This window comes from Rhodofomes roseus (genome assembly GCF_022264815.1).
Source record: "Rhodofomes roseus strain CIRM-BRFM 1785 chromosome Unknown C8Q71scaffold_11, whole genome shotgun sequence".
NCBI classification, from domain to species: domain Eukaryota; kingdom Fungi; phylum Basidiomycota; class Agaricomycetes; order Polyporales; family Fomitopsidaceae; genus Rhodofomes; species Rhodofomes roseus.
The window spans coordinates 871,868-885,666 of NW_025952967.1; the positions used below are offsets into that span (position 1 = coordinate 871,868).

General features: G+C 53.7%; 4 protein-coding genes across 4 annotated transcripts; 3 read left to right on the forward strand and 1 right to left on the reverse strand.

The window, feature by feature from the left end:
* Positions 1 to 3,116: 3,116 nt before the first annotated feature.
* C8Q71DRAFT_77288 (CTLH/CRA C-terminal to lish motif domain-containing protein) lies at positions 3,117 to 4,962 on the forward strand. The gene is made up of 8 exons (XM_047924433.1): positions 3,117 to 3,178; positions 3,231 to 3,372; positions 3,431 to 3,616; positions 3,668 to 3,883; positions 3,936 to 4,058; positions 4,112 to 4,297; positions 4,355 to 4,681; positions 4,735 to 4,962. The coding sequence occupies exons 2-8, from the start codon at positions 3,313 to 3,315 to the stop codon at positions 4,834 to 4,836; spliced, it is 1,200 nt and encodes a 399-aa protein (XP_047778607.1). The 5' UTR covers positions 3,117 to 3,178; positions 3,231 to 3,312; the 3' UTR covers positions 4,837 to 4,962.
* A 487-nt stretch (positions 4,963 to 5,449) lies between these two features.
* Positions 5,450 to 8,081, forward strand: C8Q71DRAFT_77272 (permease for cytosine/purines, uracil, thiamine, allantoin-domain-containing protein). Its single transcript, XM_047924421.1, has 13 exons — positions 5,450 to 5,656; positions 5,717 to 5,781; positions 5,849 to 5,878; positions 5,936 to 6,148; positions 6,207 to 6,292; positions 6,346 to 6,643; positions 6,707 to 6,920; positions 6,978 to 7,013; positions 7,084 to 7,088; positions 7,143 to 7,401; positions 7,457 to 7,560; positions 7,612 to 7,670; positions 7,720 to 8,081. The coding sequence occupies exons 1-13, from the start codon at positions 5,552 to 5,554 to the stop codon at positions 7,980 to 7,982; spliced, it is 1,737 nt and encodes a 578-aa protein (XP_047778608.1). The 5' UTR covers positions 5,450 to 5,551; the 3' UTR covers positions 7,983 to 8,081.
* On the reverse strand, positions 7,963 to 9,994 carry C8Q71DRAFT_761856 (6-phosphofructo-2-kinase-domain-containing protein). Its single transcript, XM_047923896.1, has 10 exons — positions 9,756 to 9,994; positions 9,522 to 9,707; positions 9,404 to 9,471; positions 9,241 to 9,357; positions 9,168 to 9,191; positions 9,093 to 9,113; positions 8,976 to 9,038; positions 8,765 to 8,920; positions 8,464 to 8,716; positions 7,963 to 8,414 (listed from the first exon to the last, which is right to left on the reverse strand). The coding sequence occupies exons 1-10, from the start codon at positions 9,979 to 9,981 to the stop codon at positions 8,089 to 8,091; spliced, it is 1,440 nt and encodes a 479-aa protein (XP_047778609.1). The 5' UTR covers positions 9,982 to 9,994; the 3' UTR covers positions 7,963 to 8,088.
* A 556-nt stretch (positions 9,995 to 10,550) lies between these two features.
* Positions 10,551 to 13,310, forward strand: C8Q71DRAFT_77392 (MFS general substrate transporter). The gene is made up of 12 exons (XM_047924480.1): positions 10,551 to 11,280; positions 11,338 to 11,382; positions 11,437 to 11,496; positions 11,556 to 11,568; positions 11,622 to 11,804; positions 11,859 to 12,002; positions 12,055 to 12,195; positions 12,253 to 12,330; positions 12,390 to 12,433; positions 12,483 to 12,529; positions 12,577 to 12,822; positions 12,876 to 13,310. Exons 1-12 carry the CDS (start codon positions 10,687 to 10,689, stop codon positions 12,943 to 12,945), a joined length of 1,665 nt encoding a protein of 554 aa, XP_047778610.1. The 5' UTR covers positions 10,551 to 10,686; the 3' UTR covers positions 12,946 to 13,310.
* Positions 13,311 to 13,799: the final 489 nt, after the last annotated feature.

A 13,799-nucleotide genomic window follows, 5' to 3' on the forward strand; every position in this document is an offset into this window, starting at 1 on the left:
AGTAATGTGCCTCATGTAATGTGAATGGTAGGTAGTTGGCAATGCTAGAGATAAACTCCGCACGCACGAGTTTGGGATGCTGTAATGCTTGCATCTTCTGCATCTTAACAGCATGATGCGCAGGAAATGGATAAGGCATTCGGGAATGGTGAATGCATGACGCTTCTTTGTAGCCTCATCATCAGAAGGATGATTACATATACACTGTCCAATCAACGATGTACTCACCTTGAAGGCATGATGACAAGGGTCGATTGAGGACAAACGAACATGCAACATGCCTCGATGCGCAACCAGGTATAGACCGTACTGTAAACTCTACTCACGGAGGATGATATCGTACCGTACGAGGTTTCAGGCCTCAACTGGCAGGCACCCGTAAACTGGTCATCCCTTCACGGTGTCGCTACGCATAATCACGGTCCACCTGCACAGAAAGAATGCGTCATGAGCCTCCAGCCACTTGTAGAATCAAGAAACGTATATGACAGAATGGCCTGAGACAGTCCGAAAAGGATGGTCAATGTCCCTCAGGCTGGGGAGAGCTTAGAGCCACTGGCAGTGTCCATGTCGTCACCGCGTGACTCGCATCACATGGTAGTCAGTTTGCTTCGTGTATGCATGAATGTATGTGAATGCGCACTTGAATCATCCCACGATCGTACACAAGACTTGCAGCGCGCCCGCCCAGGCATAGACTCGACGGTATGTAGACTCGGACTGTAGTACGTAAGTACTATGAGTGCCAAGTCACGGTCACTGCCAACCATCCAGCGCCTAATCTTTGCCACAGTTGCCACCGGAGTTGTACAGTAGCGCGCGCGTCTTTCCCAGTAACCGCCACCGCTACGTACGGGCGTCGGGGCTGCGCGTGTCCTCACGTACTCAGAACCTTGCTTCAATTTAGCTGTCCAAGTATGGTTGGTAGCGTCAGGTGCTGAAGGACGCCTTGTCCATAGGACGGGAATAAACGAAACACCCCATCGTAACGTTGACCACACCGACGAAGCCCGAAGTTTGGTGTTGGGAATCGGTCATACCACCTGTTTCGCATCGTGTGTAGTAGCGCATCAATTCAGGCTTGCGCTCCGGTGAACCCCCTGCCTAAATGTTCCGACGATAGTGCTACTCAACAGCTGCCTATTGCGCTAGATTCCGCTGGTCGCGGCAATTCTTCCGATACTCACTAAGCAGTACTAGCCCGACCACGTGCAATAGCTTCGACCCGTATGATCATGAGCGCAAACAAGCTGGGATACTTACCGGGGGTATCATGCTCTTTGAACATCCATTTCGATGTCCTCCTGGCCTTTCGAGAGGAGTCATCGCGACCATGACTATACATCCTTACAGGTGCCGTACATGTACTACCGCAAGGTCTCTCGTACTTCTCAGAGGGACATCGTGAAGGAATTGGGTGCGGTACAGATCGCTGCAAGTGACACAGCCAAGCGTGAAAAGCCGGAGAGTAGCGGAGGATGCCATCAAGGCTGCGGACAGTGTATTACTCGAGCGGAGAACTCGAAGCGCAAGGTTGGCGATATAGCGTTCCGTGACGTTCGTTGGCCCTGACTACAAAGTGGCTCACAGACTTCCATACATCGACCCTGGCCGGCATGCGCGAGCGGTTGCAACATCTGACGAGCATTGAGATCGTTGAGAGCACGCAGGTAGCCTAAGCCAACGACCCGGAGTTCGCGCTCTGGGCAGACACATCTAGACCGCTGGTAAGTCGATTTAGTCTTCGCGGAATAGAAAGGAGAAGACCGCCAAGATTAATACAGATGATTCCGGAGTGGAGGTCAGCATCGCTGCATTGCTCGTGGACTTCCCGTCGGTGCGAGCGATGTGCTCCCGCCGGCTTATTTCGCAATCTCTTCGTCCGTCCTTGTGTAACATGCGAGCCGGTCCCCGGAACTCATTACAAGGGTGCCAGCTGTTGTCCATTATGGCCTGAAAGATCACGCGGATCCTGTTGACGGGTTTGGAGTTGAGGATCTTGCGGCATGCAGGTAACCATGTCCGAGTCGCGCGGCGATGTGTAGACTTGTACTAAGTATATCGATCCGCCACCCTGCAGACACCTTCGGAACCTTGGACCTTGCGACCAGAACCTCCACATGCTGGCGCGGTGTGGAGGGTCTTTTTGTACCCTTCACGATCACATATATGTACCTAACATCCTGACTTGATGGCTGTATGTCTGAGATGTTCTAGCATGGGCTGGCACTTTGGACAGAGCTTTTGCGTCGTTTTGGGATCGGGGATATCGAAAAACCCCCAGGGCGGCCGAGATCGCGGAAAAGTCCTCATTCAAAAGTGGCAATGTATATTTAGCAATGGGCAAAGGTAGCTTGAAGCGTATGCAACGATAGAGATAGCACAGCGACAGGTCCGCACAGCTTGACACAACGCGACGAGAGTGAAACAAGACAGGAAGACAGGCATATGCGAGACACAGAATGGTGGATGTAGTACAATGCGAGCGACAGTAAGCCAAAGCGTAGTGTTGGGAGGACAGGGTAGTGAGCGGCGGTGCGCAGGGCGCGCAGAACGACTGGAGAGACAACACAGACATCGATGAGTGATCGAAGGTCTACAACCCTCGAAAACCACTGGCACTGGCGCCGCATTGCGAGCAACCACACCCACCACGGCCACGACGATCTTGACGATCGTCACGAAGTCTGCACCATGCTGTCACTGGGCACAGAGGTGCCAGTGCGTCAGACAACTTGGGTGATGTGTCGCAGCCGGCGGCTGTACCCGCTGGGCTGCGTGAAGTACACTAGAAGGATGGTGGGTAGCTCATTTTGAGGTGACTGTGACGATGGACACGGCGCGAGCTCTCAGAATCTGGACTAGGGACAACGTTAACGCCTTTCTGGGACGCGTCCCCAGTCACGTGTATTTCGTGCCACAGTTGCCACCGGTGTGTGTTACTATTAGCGCGCGTGCTCTTCAGCTGTAACCGCCACCGGCACGGACTGCGCGTGGCCCAAGCCTTTGAGGGGCTCGCTGCATCCAGGTAGCTTCAACCGCCCTCTTACGGTAAACATCACCAGGCTCTGAAGAACGCCATATACAGAACAAGAACAAACGAAACACCTCGTCGTGACCACACCGACGAAGCCCGAAGTTTGGTGTCGGGATCCGGTCATACCACCTGTTTCGCGGTGTGAGTGGCCACCGGTTCGTTCTCGTCTAAGACGATCTGAAGAAAGCGGCAGGCATTCGACAACTGTCTGCTGTCCTGTACTGTGTTGGTCGCAATAGGTACCTCCCTCGGCAGTAGCCTCGATCTCGACGAGCATGAGCGCAAACAAGCTGAACACCGAGGGCATCATGCTCTTCGAACAGCCATTCGCGAGAGTGAGCGCGACTCAGAAATTCCCGAGGACATCGCGATCATGACCGTGCATCTCTTCAGGTACCGTATGAGAACTACCGCAAAGTTTTCCGCACTTCTCAGAAGAATATTGAGAAAGAACTGGGTGCGGTACAGACGGCTGCAAGTGACATTGCCAAGCGCGCAAAGCCGGAGAGTAGTGACGCAGAAGATGCCATCAAGGCTGTGGACGGCATGATCACACGAGTGGAGAACCTCAAGCGCAAGGTTGGCATTGTAACACTCGACCATGTTTTACTTGCTCTGACTACAACGCAGCTCGCAGACTTGCAGAGTTCTTCCGGCGCACCCACCCTGGGCGTCATGCGTGAACGATTCCAGCATCTGATGAGCGTAGAAACTATGCAGACTACCAACGATCCGGAATTCCCGCGCTGGGCAGACACACGTCTGGACCGGTGGTTAGTCGATTGGTCTTTGCGAAACGGGAAGGAGAAGACTGCTAAGATGATAGCGGATGATCGCGGAGTCGAGGTAAGCACATCTGCATTGCTCGCCTCACTGCCACATTCGAGCCCCGTAACAGCGCCTGGTAGATATCGACCTTTTCTCTGACATTCGGCGGATAGAAGACGCTCTCAAACAGCGGAGTTGTGCCGAAGCCTTGGTGTGGTGTAGCGAGAACAAGAGTGCTCTCCGTAAAGTCAAGGTAGGCATCCTACGAAGTTGCCGAACATGAGTCTCATAGTCTCATATGATCAGAATACACTAGAATTTGATCTTCGACTCCAAGAATACATCGAGTTGGCGAGAGCCGGGAAGAACATCGAAGCCATTGCGTATTCGAAGAGACATCTGTTACCCTGGCAAGAAACCCATCTACCTCAGATTCGTCAGGCCTCTGCTCTCTTGTGCTTCCCATCGACTACGACTTGTAGTCCTTACAAGGTGCGCCACTCTCAACTCCGAGGCTGCCATGAAACCAGGACCTGATGCACTCCTCAGCGGTTATATGATCTATCGCGCTGGCACAGCCTCATTCAGTCCTTCCGACTGGCCTTCTACAATCTCAGCACTCTCCCCAGCGAGCCGCTGCTTCATCTTGCTATGTACGCCGGTCTAGCGTCGCTCAAGCTCCCAGCATGCTACGATCCACAGACGAAGAACGTCGACTGTCCCGTATGCGATCCCAGCCTCGGGAAGCTCGCGGAAGAAGTGCCCTTCAGTCACCACGTGAACTCGACTATTGTCTGTCGATTGACGGGTAGGATCATGGATGAGGATAACAAGCCGATGGCGTTCCCCAACAGCGGCCAGGTCTACTCGAGAGAGGTACGTCCTCCATGCATTACGTAGGACTTCGGCTGACGACGAGAATGTTGCAGGCATTAGAGGATATGGCCACCAGGAACGACGGTATCGTGAAGGATCCCCAGACAGGGGAGACCTGCGAATTTTCGGCGCTACGCAGACTTTTCATCTCGTAGATTTTGCCAGTATGTGTTTTTATATTTTTCCTCCCATGATAGGTGTGTGCTTTGATAGGATCATGTACAGTACGGATTGTGTACAATAGTCTCAACTCTCAAACGTGACCAGCTATTAACGTGTCCCTCATTTTGAGGGACCGTCCAGGTCGAGGCGGCTCGTGGATGACAATTATTCAGAGTTAGCTCGTACCACTGGTTCGTGAACACTTCTCTGAGCGCCCTACTCATGTGGCCGATATCGATGTTCGATGGATCAAGCTAATCAAACACTGTGTCCGACTCACGTAAGTTACATTCATCAATGCATCTGTAACGTTGTCCTCTGGCAGCAGGCCTTTCTCAGCTAGTTTGCAGGAATGCTCCGTTGTCCACCCCTTGGTTACCCATGAATTGGTCTGCTGTACACGAATTGTGTATACAATGCCAAGCGGTTCAGGGACCCAGCAGGGACCGGTATCTCAATCTAGCGAGCTTGACCACAGACCTCACGCTGGACAACGTCGCTAACACGGGCGTCAACGATGTAGCGCCCACTTATCTCTGAGCACGCAGGCTCGACGCCTCAACAGCATGCTTCTATCTGTCGTCCAAGTTTTCCCCGGGCGGAGTTATCAATTGCAATTGGAGGGGATCAGCGGAGGAGTGGACTATATATCTTCGGCGGGGAGGCGGGTGCAGGGGGGATTCGTGGACTTTGACCTGATCTACGACCATGGGCGTGCGCGCAAAGGACTCCTTGAAGCGGCTTGTTCGTAGCCTGGAAGTCGATCAAGACGATTCGCGAAGGGACCTGTCGTATGCTGAAGGTTTTCTAACGGTAGGATCCTCCTCAGTCTGATTGGCGCTGAGATTTCAATGCTAAAGCCGTTCGTCACAGAATGAAGATCTCTACCCCGTACCCTCTGAGAAGCGGACATGGGGAATGTGGAACTTCATTGCCTTGTGCGTGAGCAATTCCTTCTGTCCGGAGTCCAGACAAAGTTAAGCAGCAATATTATTACCTTCACAGCTGGGTAGCGGACAGCTTCAATATTAACACGTAAGTATTGGGGCATCCACCTCATGGCCGCAATGCATATTGACTTCACTTACTCAGATGGGAGATTGCCTCTTCCATGGTTGACGCTGGTCTCTCGTGGTGGCAGGCATGGATATGCGTCTGGATAGGGTATGGAGTGGTCGCCCCCTTCATCGTGCTCAATGCCCGGCCAGGCGCAAAGTTCCACATCACGTTCCCTGTTGTCGCACGGGCGAGCTTCGGTATCTGGGGCAGCCTTTGGTGCGTGTTCAACAGGGCGGCTATGGCATGGTAGGAGCGATCTCATTGACGATGCCTTCTGATATGCTGATTTATTTCACCACAATAGCGTGTGGTACGGCGTGCAAGCCAGTATAGGAGGAACATGTGTCCTCGTCTTGCTCAGAGCCATGTGGCCAAGCGTGGAGAATATCCGTGCGTTGCCTCATCAGATGCTTGAGTGTACAACGCGCTTACAGCTTGTCTAGCCAACTCCATGCCCGCCTCATCCGGGACGACTACACGAGATTTCATGTCCTTCTTCCTCTTTTGGCTTATCTCGCTTCCAGCTATCTGGTTGCCTATCCACAAAGTACGACACCTCTTCACCGTCAAGGCAGTTGTTGTGCCCATCGCCGGCATCACGTTCTTCATCTGGTGCATCGTCAAGGCGCACGGTGTCGGTCCGGTTGTACGGCAGCCGTCGACAATCCATGGCTCGTCCTTGGGCTGGGCTATGGTAGCCAACCTCATGTCATGCGTGAGCAACATGGCGACGCTCGTAACGTAAGCGCGATGTCTTTGAGCGTTCAATGAGCTGCGCAGCTCAACTATCACTCCGACGTATAGGAATGCGCCAGACTTTGCGTCACGCGCTCAGAAACCAAGAGTTGCACTCTGGCCACAGCTGATTTCTGTCCCGCTTGGCTTCAGTATCGTCAGTTTCCTGGGCATCATAGTTAGCTCCTCCTCGCAGGCGATCTACGGCCAGCCTGTTTGGTCGCCCATCACCCTATTGGGCATGTTCCTGGACGACAGCCCGTCCCATGCAACTAGATTCGGGGTGAGGTCATTTAATTGCTTTCGAGGAGTAGTGGTTACTGACCAGCGGATACCTCAGGTTTGGTTCATCGCGGCCGCGTTTATTATCGCACAGGTAAGACAGTGCATGACCTCGGTTTCAAGTATGACGTGGACGATTTGTACTCATTTGGATAATGATCTAGCTCGGGTACGTTGGCCAATGTCCTGAACCCTGAATGTCATCACTCACCACCCATCGTAGAACCAACATCTCGGCCAACTCCATCAGTGCAGGATGTGACCTCACGGCTCTATGCCCGCGATTCATTGTAGGTCACGATGACTTTGACCTCGAAACACTGAGCCTACGGATTCTTGTGCAGAACATCAGACGCGGCGGATACATAGCTGCCATCGTCGGACTGTGCATGCTCCCCTGGAATCTGCTCAAGAGTAGCAACAACTTCACGACGTACCTTTCGGCTTACTCCGTCTTCTTGAGCTCTATCGCCGGCGTAATGGTGCGCTCAATGACCGTCGATTTGTTGTGCCCGCTTCATACTAAGTCTTCCTCAGATCACTGATTACTATATAATCCGCAAGGGCCACTACCGGGTAAGCGACCTCTACCACGCAAGGAAGGACGGGTGGTACGCGTACACGCTAGGCATCAACTTCAGGTAACATTGAATTCTGCCTGGCGCGAACGAACCGTGTGCTCATGGTCACAGAGCGTATGCGGCGTACATCGCAGGTATCCTCATCAATGTCGTCGGCTTTGCTGGTGCCAGTAAGTGGGCTCGTAACAACCGTTAAGAAAGGTGCTAAAGTTCTCTCAGCTGGCCGCCCTGTTCCCGAGGCAGCCACCCACATCTACGACATGTCCTTCTTCACAGGCTTCGGCGTGTCTGCAGTCATCTACTGGAGTCTCAACCAAGTTTTCCCGGCTGTGGGTGCGTCGAAGACGTTCCAGGAGATCGACCACTCTGGTATGACCGACGCGACCCCATCCGACGAGGAATTTGCAAAGGAGGATGATCTCGATCGCAAGAGCGACGAAAAAGCAGACGGCACCGCAAGTGTGCGATCAGTAGTAGTGTAGGAATGGAATGTCTTGTATGGTGATGACAACGGGAATCGATACGAATACAATTGCACCAATTCTAGCTTCCCCTTCCCTGAGTGACACGCCGATAGCTCGCAGAGTATCATGCCTCTACATTCTCGATCTCCGGCCTGCGCTTTCCCTTAGTATCCTCCGCATAGTTCTCGTAAAAATTCTTTTCGTCGGGACTGCCGCTATTGGTGTTGCTCCGTCCAGGGCCGTCCCAGAAGTGGTACGCCTGGCTGTAGACGCCATATGAAGTCGGGATGACCTCGATGAGGTCCCCGCGTGCGACCTCGATGGCGGGAATCTCGGACGCGGGCAGGCCGATGAGGTAGGCGAGGATGCACCGGATGACAGAGGCGTGCCCGATGATGAGGAGGTCTTCCTTCTGTCGCTCTAGCTCGATGAGGGTCGGCTCCAGGCGGACTACCACGGAGTATAAGCACCATGTACGGAGTGACAGAGAGTACCGTACCGCAAAGATCGTGATAGCTCTCCGCCCTGGGCGCACGGTACGCGTAGGGATCCTTGACGAAGCGCTCCCACTCGTCGGGGTAGTATTGCCTGACTTCGTCGGGGGTTAGGCCGTCCCAGACGCCAGGGTTGATTTCCGCCATCTGCGGCCGTTCCATAATCTTCACGGACGGAGGCGGTGAGGAGTCGTTCGGGCTCGTGGTCAAGAAGGGCCAGGCGGTGTGGTGTGACCGTCGGCGAGCGGACGTCCAGATCTGTAATCACGGTGAGATGCCTCATCCAGAGAAGCATTGGGGACATACCACCAAACGCCTTTCTGCGGGGTCCACGCCTCGCGATTCCAACATTTTAGTGCGTCGCTCGTAGACGAACTCTTTCAACTTTTCAGCGTACTCCCAACCCGCCGGTGAGAGGTCGGAGTCCGCTTTGTAGGAATGCTCAATGAGCGATTGACCAGACTGTGGGAGGTCCTGCCTGAATGATCGGTTTGGTATAACCCATGAAGTGACGTACCCTGGCGAAGTAAATTGTACGGAATCGGTTGTGGATGTTCATCAAGAAGAAGACAATCCTAGACTAGAGCTCCTAGTCAGCAATAGAGTCGGATGTTCATCGCAAGGTCCGGATCACCTGAAGGTAACCACGAATGTCCTATGGGCCAATCAGTGAGAACAAGAAGGCAAGCCTCTCGATTTATTCACGCACGTTGACCATGATATTGTCGCCAACCTGCGTCAGGATTAGTAAACACGCACCGATGAGCGCAGGGATTACTCGCATTCTTGATACGGATCGAAGGATACGTCGTCTCTTCAACTGGTTCGTAGTGAACTTCATGATCGCTGATCCGCTTGAAATAATCCCGGACCGCTTTATCTGGGTCCCATCCTCGATACTGGAGCGCCTCAGTCACAGTGACATGCAATGCCTGCAGCACGCACGTCTGGGGACGAAATCTTGACACTGCGGATGTTTGCTAGGATCATTTGCTCGTCGTCGCAGAGCGATTCTATATGTCTATCAGCGACATTCATGTAGGACACTCTGCTATCGCCAAACCTAGCATGATGACATGAATTCCAGCAGAGACAAACTTCTCTGCTATCTTCTGACGACGTTCCCGGGTCCCATTGTTAGCATCGTATATTACAACTTGTCCTTGGGCGTTGAAGAAGTCCCAGATGAGCTGCTCGCATCCGTCGGAGATCCGTTGACGGAGCGCGATGGTCTCAGGACTCTTCTCGCCTATCACGAGAATTCAGAGAGAGTGGGCACGCGGTATGTCGTATTTACCTAACTTGAAGTAATCCGGAGGCAACTTCTGCGTTCCGCCGATTACTTTGCGACGGTAATCGCCCAACGAGATGACCTGGGTCTTGATACCCGTCCAGCGTAGGTAACGCTCGAGAGCACGCGATATATGGGTCTTTCCTCTTGCGGGGAGACCAACAGTCAGCACCAGGATCTTACCAGCATGGAACAACAGCCCAGAGGCTGTCGTGTATAGCGGGGCAACCATGGTGGCGTATCGGAAACAAGGGAGGAACTTGTTGATCTAATCAGGAAGGAGACCCAATACAGTGATTTCCCACGGGTGACGCCGGGCATCGTGGTTGAAGAGCTCACGCTCCTCCACAGCTCCTCAGATCTTCATAGCTCTTCCCAGGTCAAAGACGCGAAGTATATTGTCGCCTTCGAACTAGTAGTGCCTTCGGGGTCTCCTACCGAAAGCTACGCCGTTGCGAGCTATGCAAATTCGTTGACCAGGCTCCCCGTACTCGCGTGATCATACTGTGGCAAGGTACAGTACGCAAATGGCATTGGAAATGAAGGATGTGGATGGGGATGTTTATGAAGAAACCCGGACTTGTATAGGATGGACATGAATGGTGAGCAAATAGTCTCCAGGCTGGATTGAGTACATGGACGGGCTAATTCGTATGCTATCCCTTAGCCGGCGGACCGATAACCGTAGTCACCGGTCACTGGCACCATCCAAGTCATACATACACGACCCTACACGACCCCTGGCAGCCCCTGGCTGATTCTCCCCGCCCGAGATCCATCGTCATCATTATGTATTCGAACCTGCCGGCGGGACCGCACGGACCAGAGGCCTGAGTCTGGAATTCGGTGCGACGCTACACAATTTGCACCGGATAAAAGACCCGCAACGCTGCAGTGATATTAGTGCTCCCCACCCCTAGCTCTCTCTCTCCCAACCATGTCCCTCCCTGTCATGGAGTCGTCGTCCGCAGCCGCTGCAGCCCGCAGAGTCTCCACGGGATCGACGAGCAGTGCCGCCGACAAGCGTGCGGAGATTCTCCGGGCTCTGCGGGCTGATAACACGACTTTCAACCCCTCGCCGTACGGCCATGGCCTTGACTCCGCTCTCGAGGTTGAGGCGACTGCATCAGCTTCTTCGCTCGATCTTTCGACGATTGTTCCCCCTGCTATTGATAGGATCCGCAGACGTTCTGAGCTCCCCCGGGTCCGGACGCCCCAGTTGGGCGAGGCGATCGAGTTGCCTGTCCTGTCTCCCATTGAAGAACGCAGCAATGCCCAGTCCAGTGCCATCGCTAGTGGCCCCAGCCAGCACACTCTCAGCAAGATTACGGACGTCGAGATCGCCCCTACGCCGTACGCCGCCTCGCTCAGCTACACTGCGGAGACCCCGACCGTCACGCCTGCACAACGCGCTGCGTTCCGGCGGAATGCCAGGATCCAGTTTCTCGCGCTCTGCTATTCGTTCTTCTTGGAGGGCTGGAATGATGGATCGACCGGACCACTCTTGCCGAGGATAGAGCGCAACTACCAGGTGAGTTCAACTTCCGATTGCTAGGGTGGAGTAGCTGAAATGAATTGTGCGTGGCAGATCGGCTTTGCGATCGTATCAATGCTGTTCGTCACGAACTGCGTGGTACGCTGAAAGCTATTGCGCGGGCTGGTTCTGCACGCTCACATGACTCTGAAGGGGTTCTTGAGCGGTGCAGTGATGAATGTGTGGTTGAACCAGAAGCTCGGGATGGGCAAGGTGCGTACGCGATTGCGCATGGCGAGCGCGCACGTAATAACGATCGGTCGTGCGCGCAGGTTCTCATACTAGGTACCGCAGCATTTCTGATCGGCGGAGACAACCTGGACTCATTTGTCCCGCAGGCGCCGTAATCCAGCTCATAGGGTACGCCATGATGGCGCCCGGCGGGCCCTTCTGGGTCATGTGTATCGCGTTTGTATTCGCCGGCTTTGGCATCTCGCTGCAGAACGCGCAGGGGAACGGCTACGTGGGCAATCTCAAGGACGGCGCACGCAATGGCTTTGGGTTCCTGCACGCCTCTTACGGTAACTTTCGCGCGTCAGTGCGGGTAGCAGCCAAGAGTAACCTCTGCCGAATAGGTCTCGGGGCGCTCATATCGCCTCTCGTGGCAACGCAGTTCTCGACTGCTGACCACTGGTCATACCACTACCTCGTGTCCACTGGAATTGCCGTCAGCAACGTCCTGCTGCTCGCATTTGTCTTCAGGACCAAAAACCTAGATGGTGAGCATATCCGTGAATTACAGCGTTATAGTAGTCCTCAGTGCGTGTGCAGAGGTTATGACCGAGGCAGGACAGGCTGTCTCAGAACCTGGAGCCAATGAGAATCTGTACGGCCAGATTATGCGACTGAGAGAGGTCCATTACTTGGCAATGTTCTCACTCATCTATGTTGGCGTGGAGGTGTCCATCGGAGGTACGCTGGTTGATCTTCAGTGGGCTTCATGGGGCAGGTACTCACGGTGTCTGTTAGGCTGGATCGTCACCTTCATTGAAGATAGGCGTGGCGGGAGTGCCAGTGCTGGGTACATCTCCTCCGGCTTCTTCGGCGGTATGTTTCTCAGCCTCCGAGTACGATCGGGCGACTGACTCGTTGATTGTTGGTCACAGGGCTTATGCTCGGACGCATTACTCTCATGCAGCTCAATCGCAAGGTATGTTGGATCATTCGTGCGTATGTTGTCATTCACGAAATGCAATCAGCTCGGCGAACGTTGGGTGATCGTTTACTACTCCATCGTGATCATAATGTATGCTCCCCGACTCTCTTTGTCTACCCACTCTGATCGTTCCACAGCCTTGAGGTGACCATCTGGGTGGTTCCCTCGCTCATCGAGAACGCTATCGCCGTATCCGTGGTCGGCCTTCTCATGGGCCCCATCTATCCCGTCCTCATGAACCAGTCCACCGGCATCCTGCCCAAGTGGCTGCTCACCGGTTGCCTGGGCTACATCGGCGGCATTGGCCAGGCCGGCAGTGCGGTCCTGCCGTTCATCACTGGCCTCATCTCAAGCAAGTTCGGCATCGCGAGCTTGCAGCCTTTGTACGTCGTTTCCGCTGAATGTGTAGTGATGGATGTTGATAATCGCTCGGTAGCATTGTGTCGATGATGTCGACGATGATTATCATCTGGGCAATCGTGCCCAAGGCGAGGCGTATCGAGTAGATGTCTCTGCGACCGGTGTGTAATATACCCTCAAAACGTGTTTCCCCCTCTGCTGTACATGTTGATACCTGTTTCGTGCGCCATTTTGTTCCCATTCTCGTGCGTCGTCGTCGCCGTGTTGTGTTTGGCAGCATACTTGTACTGTTGTAGATAGACCGCTTTGTAAAACCCGTGTTACGACCACTGGCATGTATGTAGAGTCTAGATCCGCATGTCCCGAGTCCCCGTCTCATGTAGGCCGCACGGCGCATTGAGTCTTGACGCGACCACGTGATCGTGTTTTTGCGAGTCTGACGCGACCTGCACTAGCAGTGTGCACGTCTACGTACATACCAACGAGTCTCAGGGCGAGCACTCGAGCAGTCTTACAAATTCATTGAATATGTCTTTTGAGTCTATTACAAAGAAACCGAAGCACCAGGACACCAGAAGAGGAATCTAGCTTGACGCGTGCTGAAATCTTTCCCTCACCGTCTCCATGACTCAGAGGCTTCAGCCTTTAGGTTCTCATGCCTTGGACCTCGGCGAAGCACCGACTGCTCACAAGGACGACCCGATGTAGCTGTGTATGCGCATGTGTGGGATATTATAACAGTTTGTTCTGCATCATGGAGGCCCATACCCCTTTCATTGTCAATTTGCTAGGAGTAAGTAGCATCCGGTGATTGAATTGACGGCGCTACTCAATACTTCAATGTGTGAAGCACAAGTCAACAAGCCGGCCCTGGCGAGTCGGGGTCGAAGAGTAGAAGCGATAGCGTCCCTGTATTTCCAACGGTTGCTTGGGCCAACCAGTCCGGCCACAGGTTCAATTACTATGTCTTATAGTCATGAAACAAGTACTCACCTTCTGC

What these genes read in the sequence shown, in the direction of transcription:
- C8Q71DRAFT_77288 (XM_047924433.1), top strand. Translation starts at nt 3,313, where the DNA reads ATGAGCGCAAACAAGCTGAACACCGAGGGCATCATGCTCTTCGAACAG. An exon ending in GTGCTCTCCGTAAAGTCAAG is followed by an intron (nt 4,059 to 4,111) that starts GTAGGCATCCTA and finishes TCATATGATCAG; the next exon opens with AATACACTAGAATTTGATCT. An exon ending in CGACTTGTAGTCCTTACAAG is followed by an intron (nt 4,298 to 4,354) that starts GTGCGCCACTCT and finishes TGCACTCCTCAG; the next exon opens with CGGTTATATGATCTATCGCG.
- C8Q71DRAFT_77272 (XM_047924421.1), top strand. Translation starts at nt 5,552, where the DNA reads ATGGGCGTGCGCGCAAAGGACTCCTTGAAGCGGCTTGTTCGTAGCCTG. An exon ending in GCCAAGCGTGGAGAATATCC is followed by an intron (nt 6,293 to 6,345) that starts GTGCGTTGCCTC and finishes CAGCTTGTCTAG; the next exon opens with CCAACTCCATGCCCGCCTCA. An exon ending in CGTCGGCTTTGCTGGTGCCA is followed by an intron (nt 7,671 to 7,719) that starts GTAAGTGGGCTC and finishes AAGTTCTCTCAG; the next exon opens with CTGGCCGCCCTGTTCCCGAG.
- C8Q71DRAFT_761856 (XM_047923896.1), bottom strand. Translation starts at nt 9,981, where the DNA reads ATGGTTGCCCCGCTATACACGACAGCCTCTGGGCTGTTGTTCCATGCT. An exon ending in AATTCATGTCATCATGCTAG is followed by an intron (nt 9,472 to 9,521) that starts GTTTGGCGATAG and finishes ATAGACATATAG; the next exon opens with AATCGCTCTGCGACGACGAG. An exon ending in GCGACAATATCATGGTCAAC is followed by an intron (nt 9,114 to 9,167) that starts GTGCGTGAATAA and finishes ATTGGCCCATAG; the next exon opens with GACATTCGTGGTTACCTTCA.
- C8Q71DRAFT_77392 (XM_047924480.1), top strand. Translation starts at nt 10,687, where the DNA reads ATGTCCCTCCCTGTCATGGAGTCGTCGTCCGCAGCCGCTGCAGCCCGC. An exon ending in GTTCCTGCACGCCTCTTACG is followed by an intron (nt 11,805 to 11,858) that starts GTAACTTTCGCG and finishes TCTGCCGAATAG; the next exon opens with GTCTCGGGGCGCTCATATCG. An exon ending in CTCCTCCGGCTTCTTCGGCG is followed by an intron (nt 12,331 to 12,389) that starts GTATGTTTCTCA and finishes TGTTGGTCACAG; the next exon opens with GGCTTATGCTCGGACGCATT.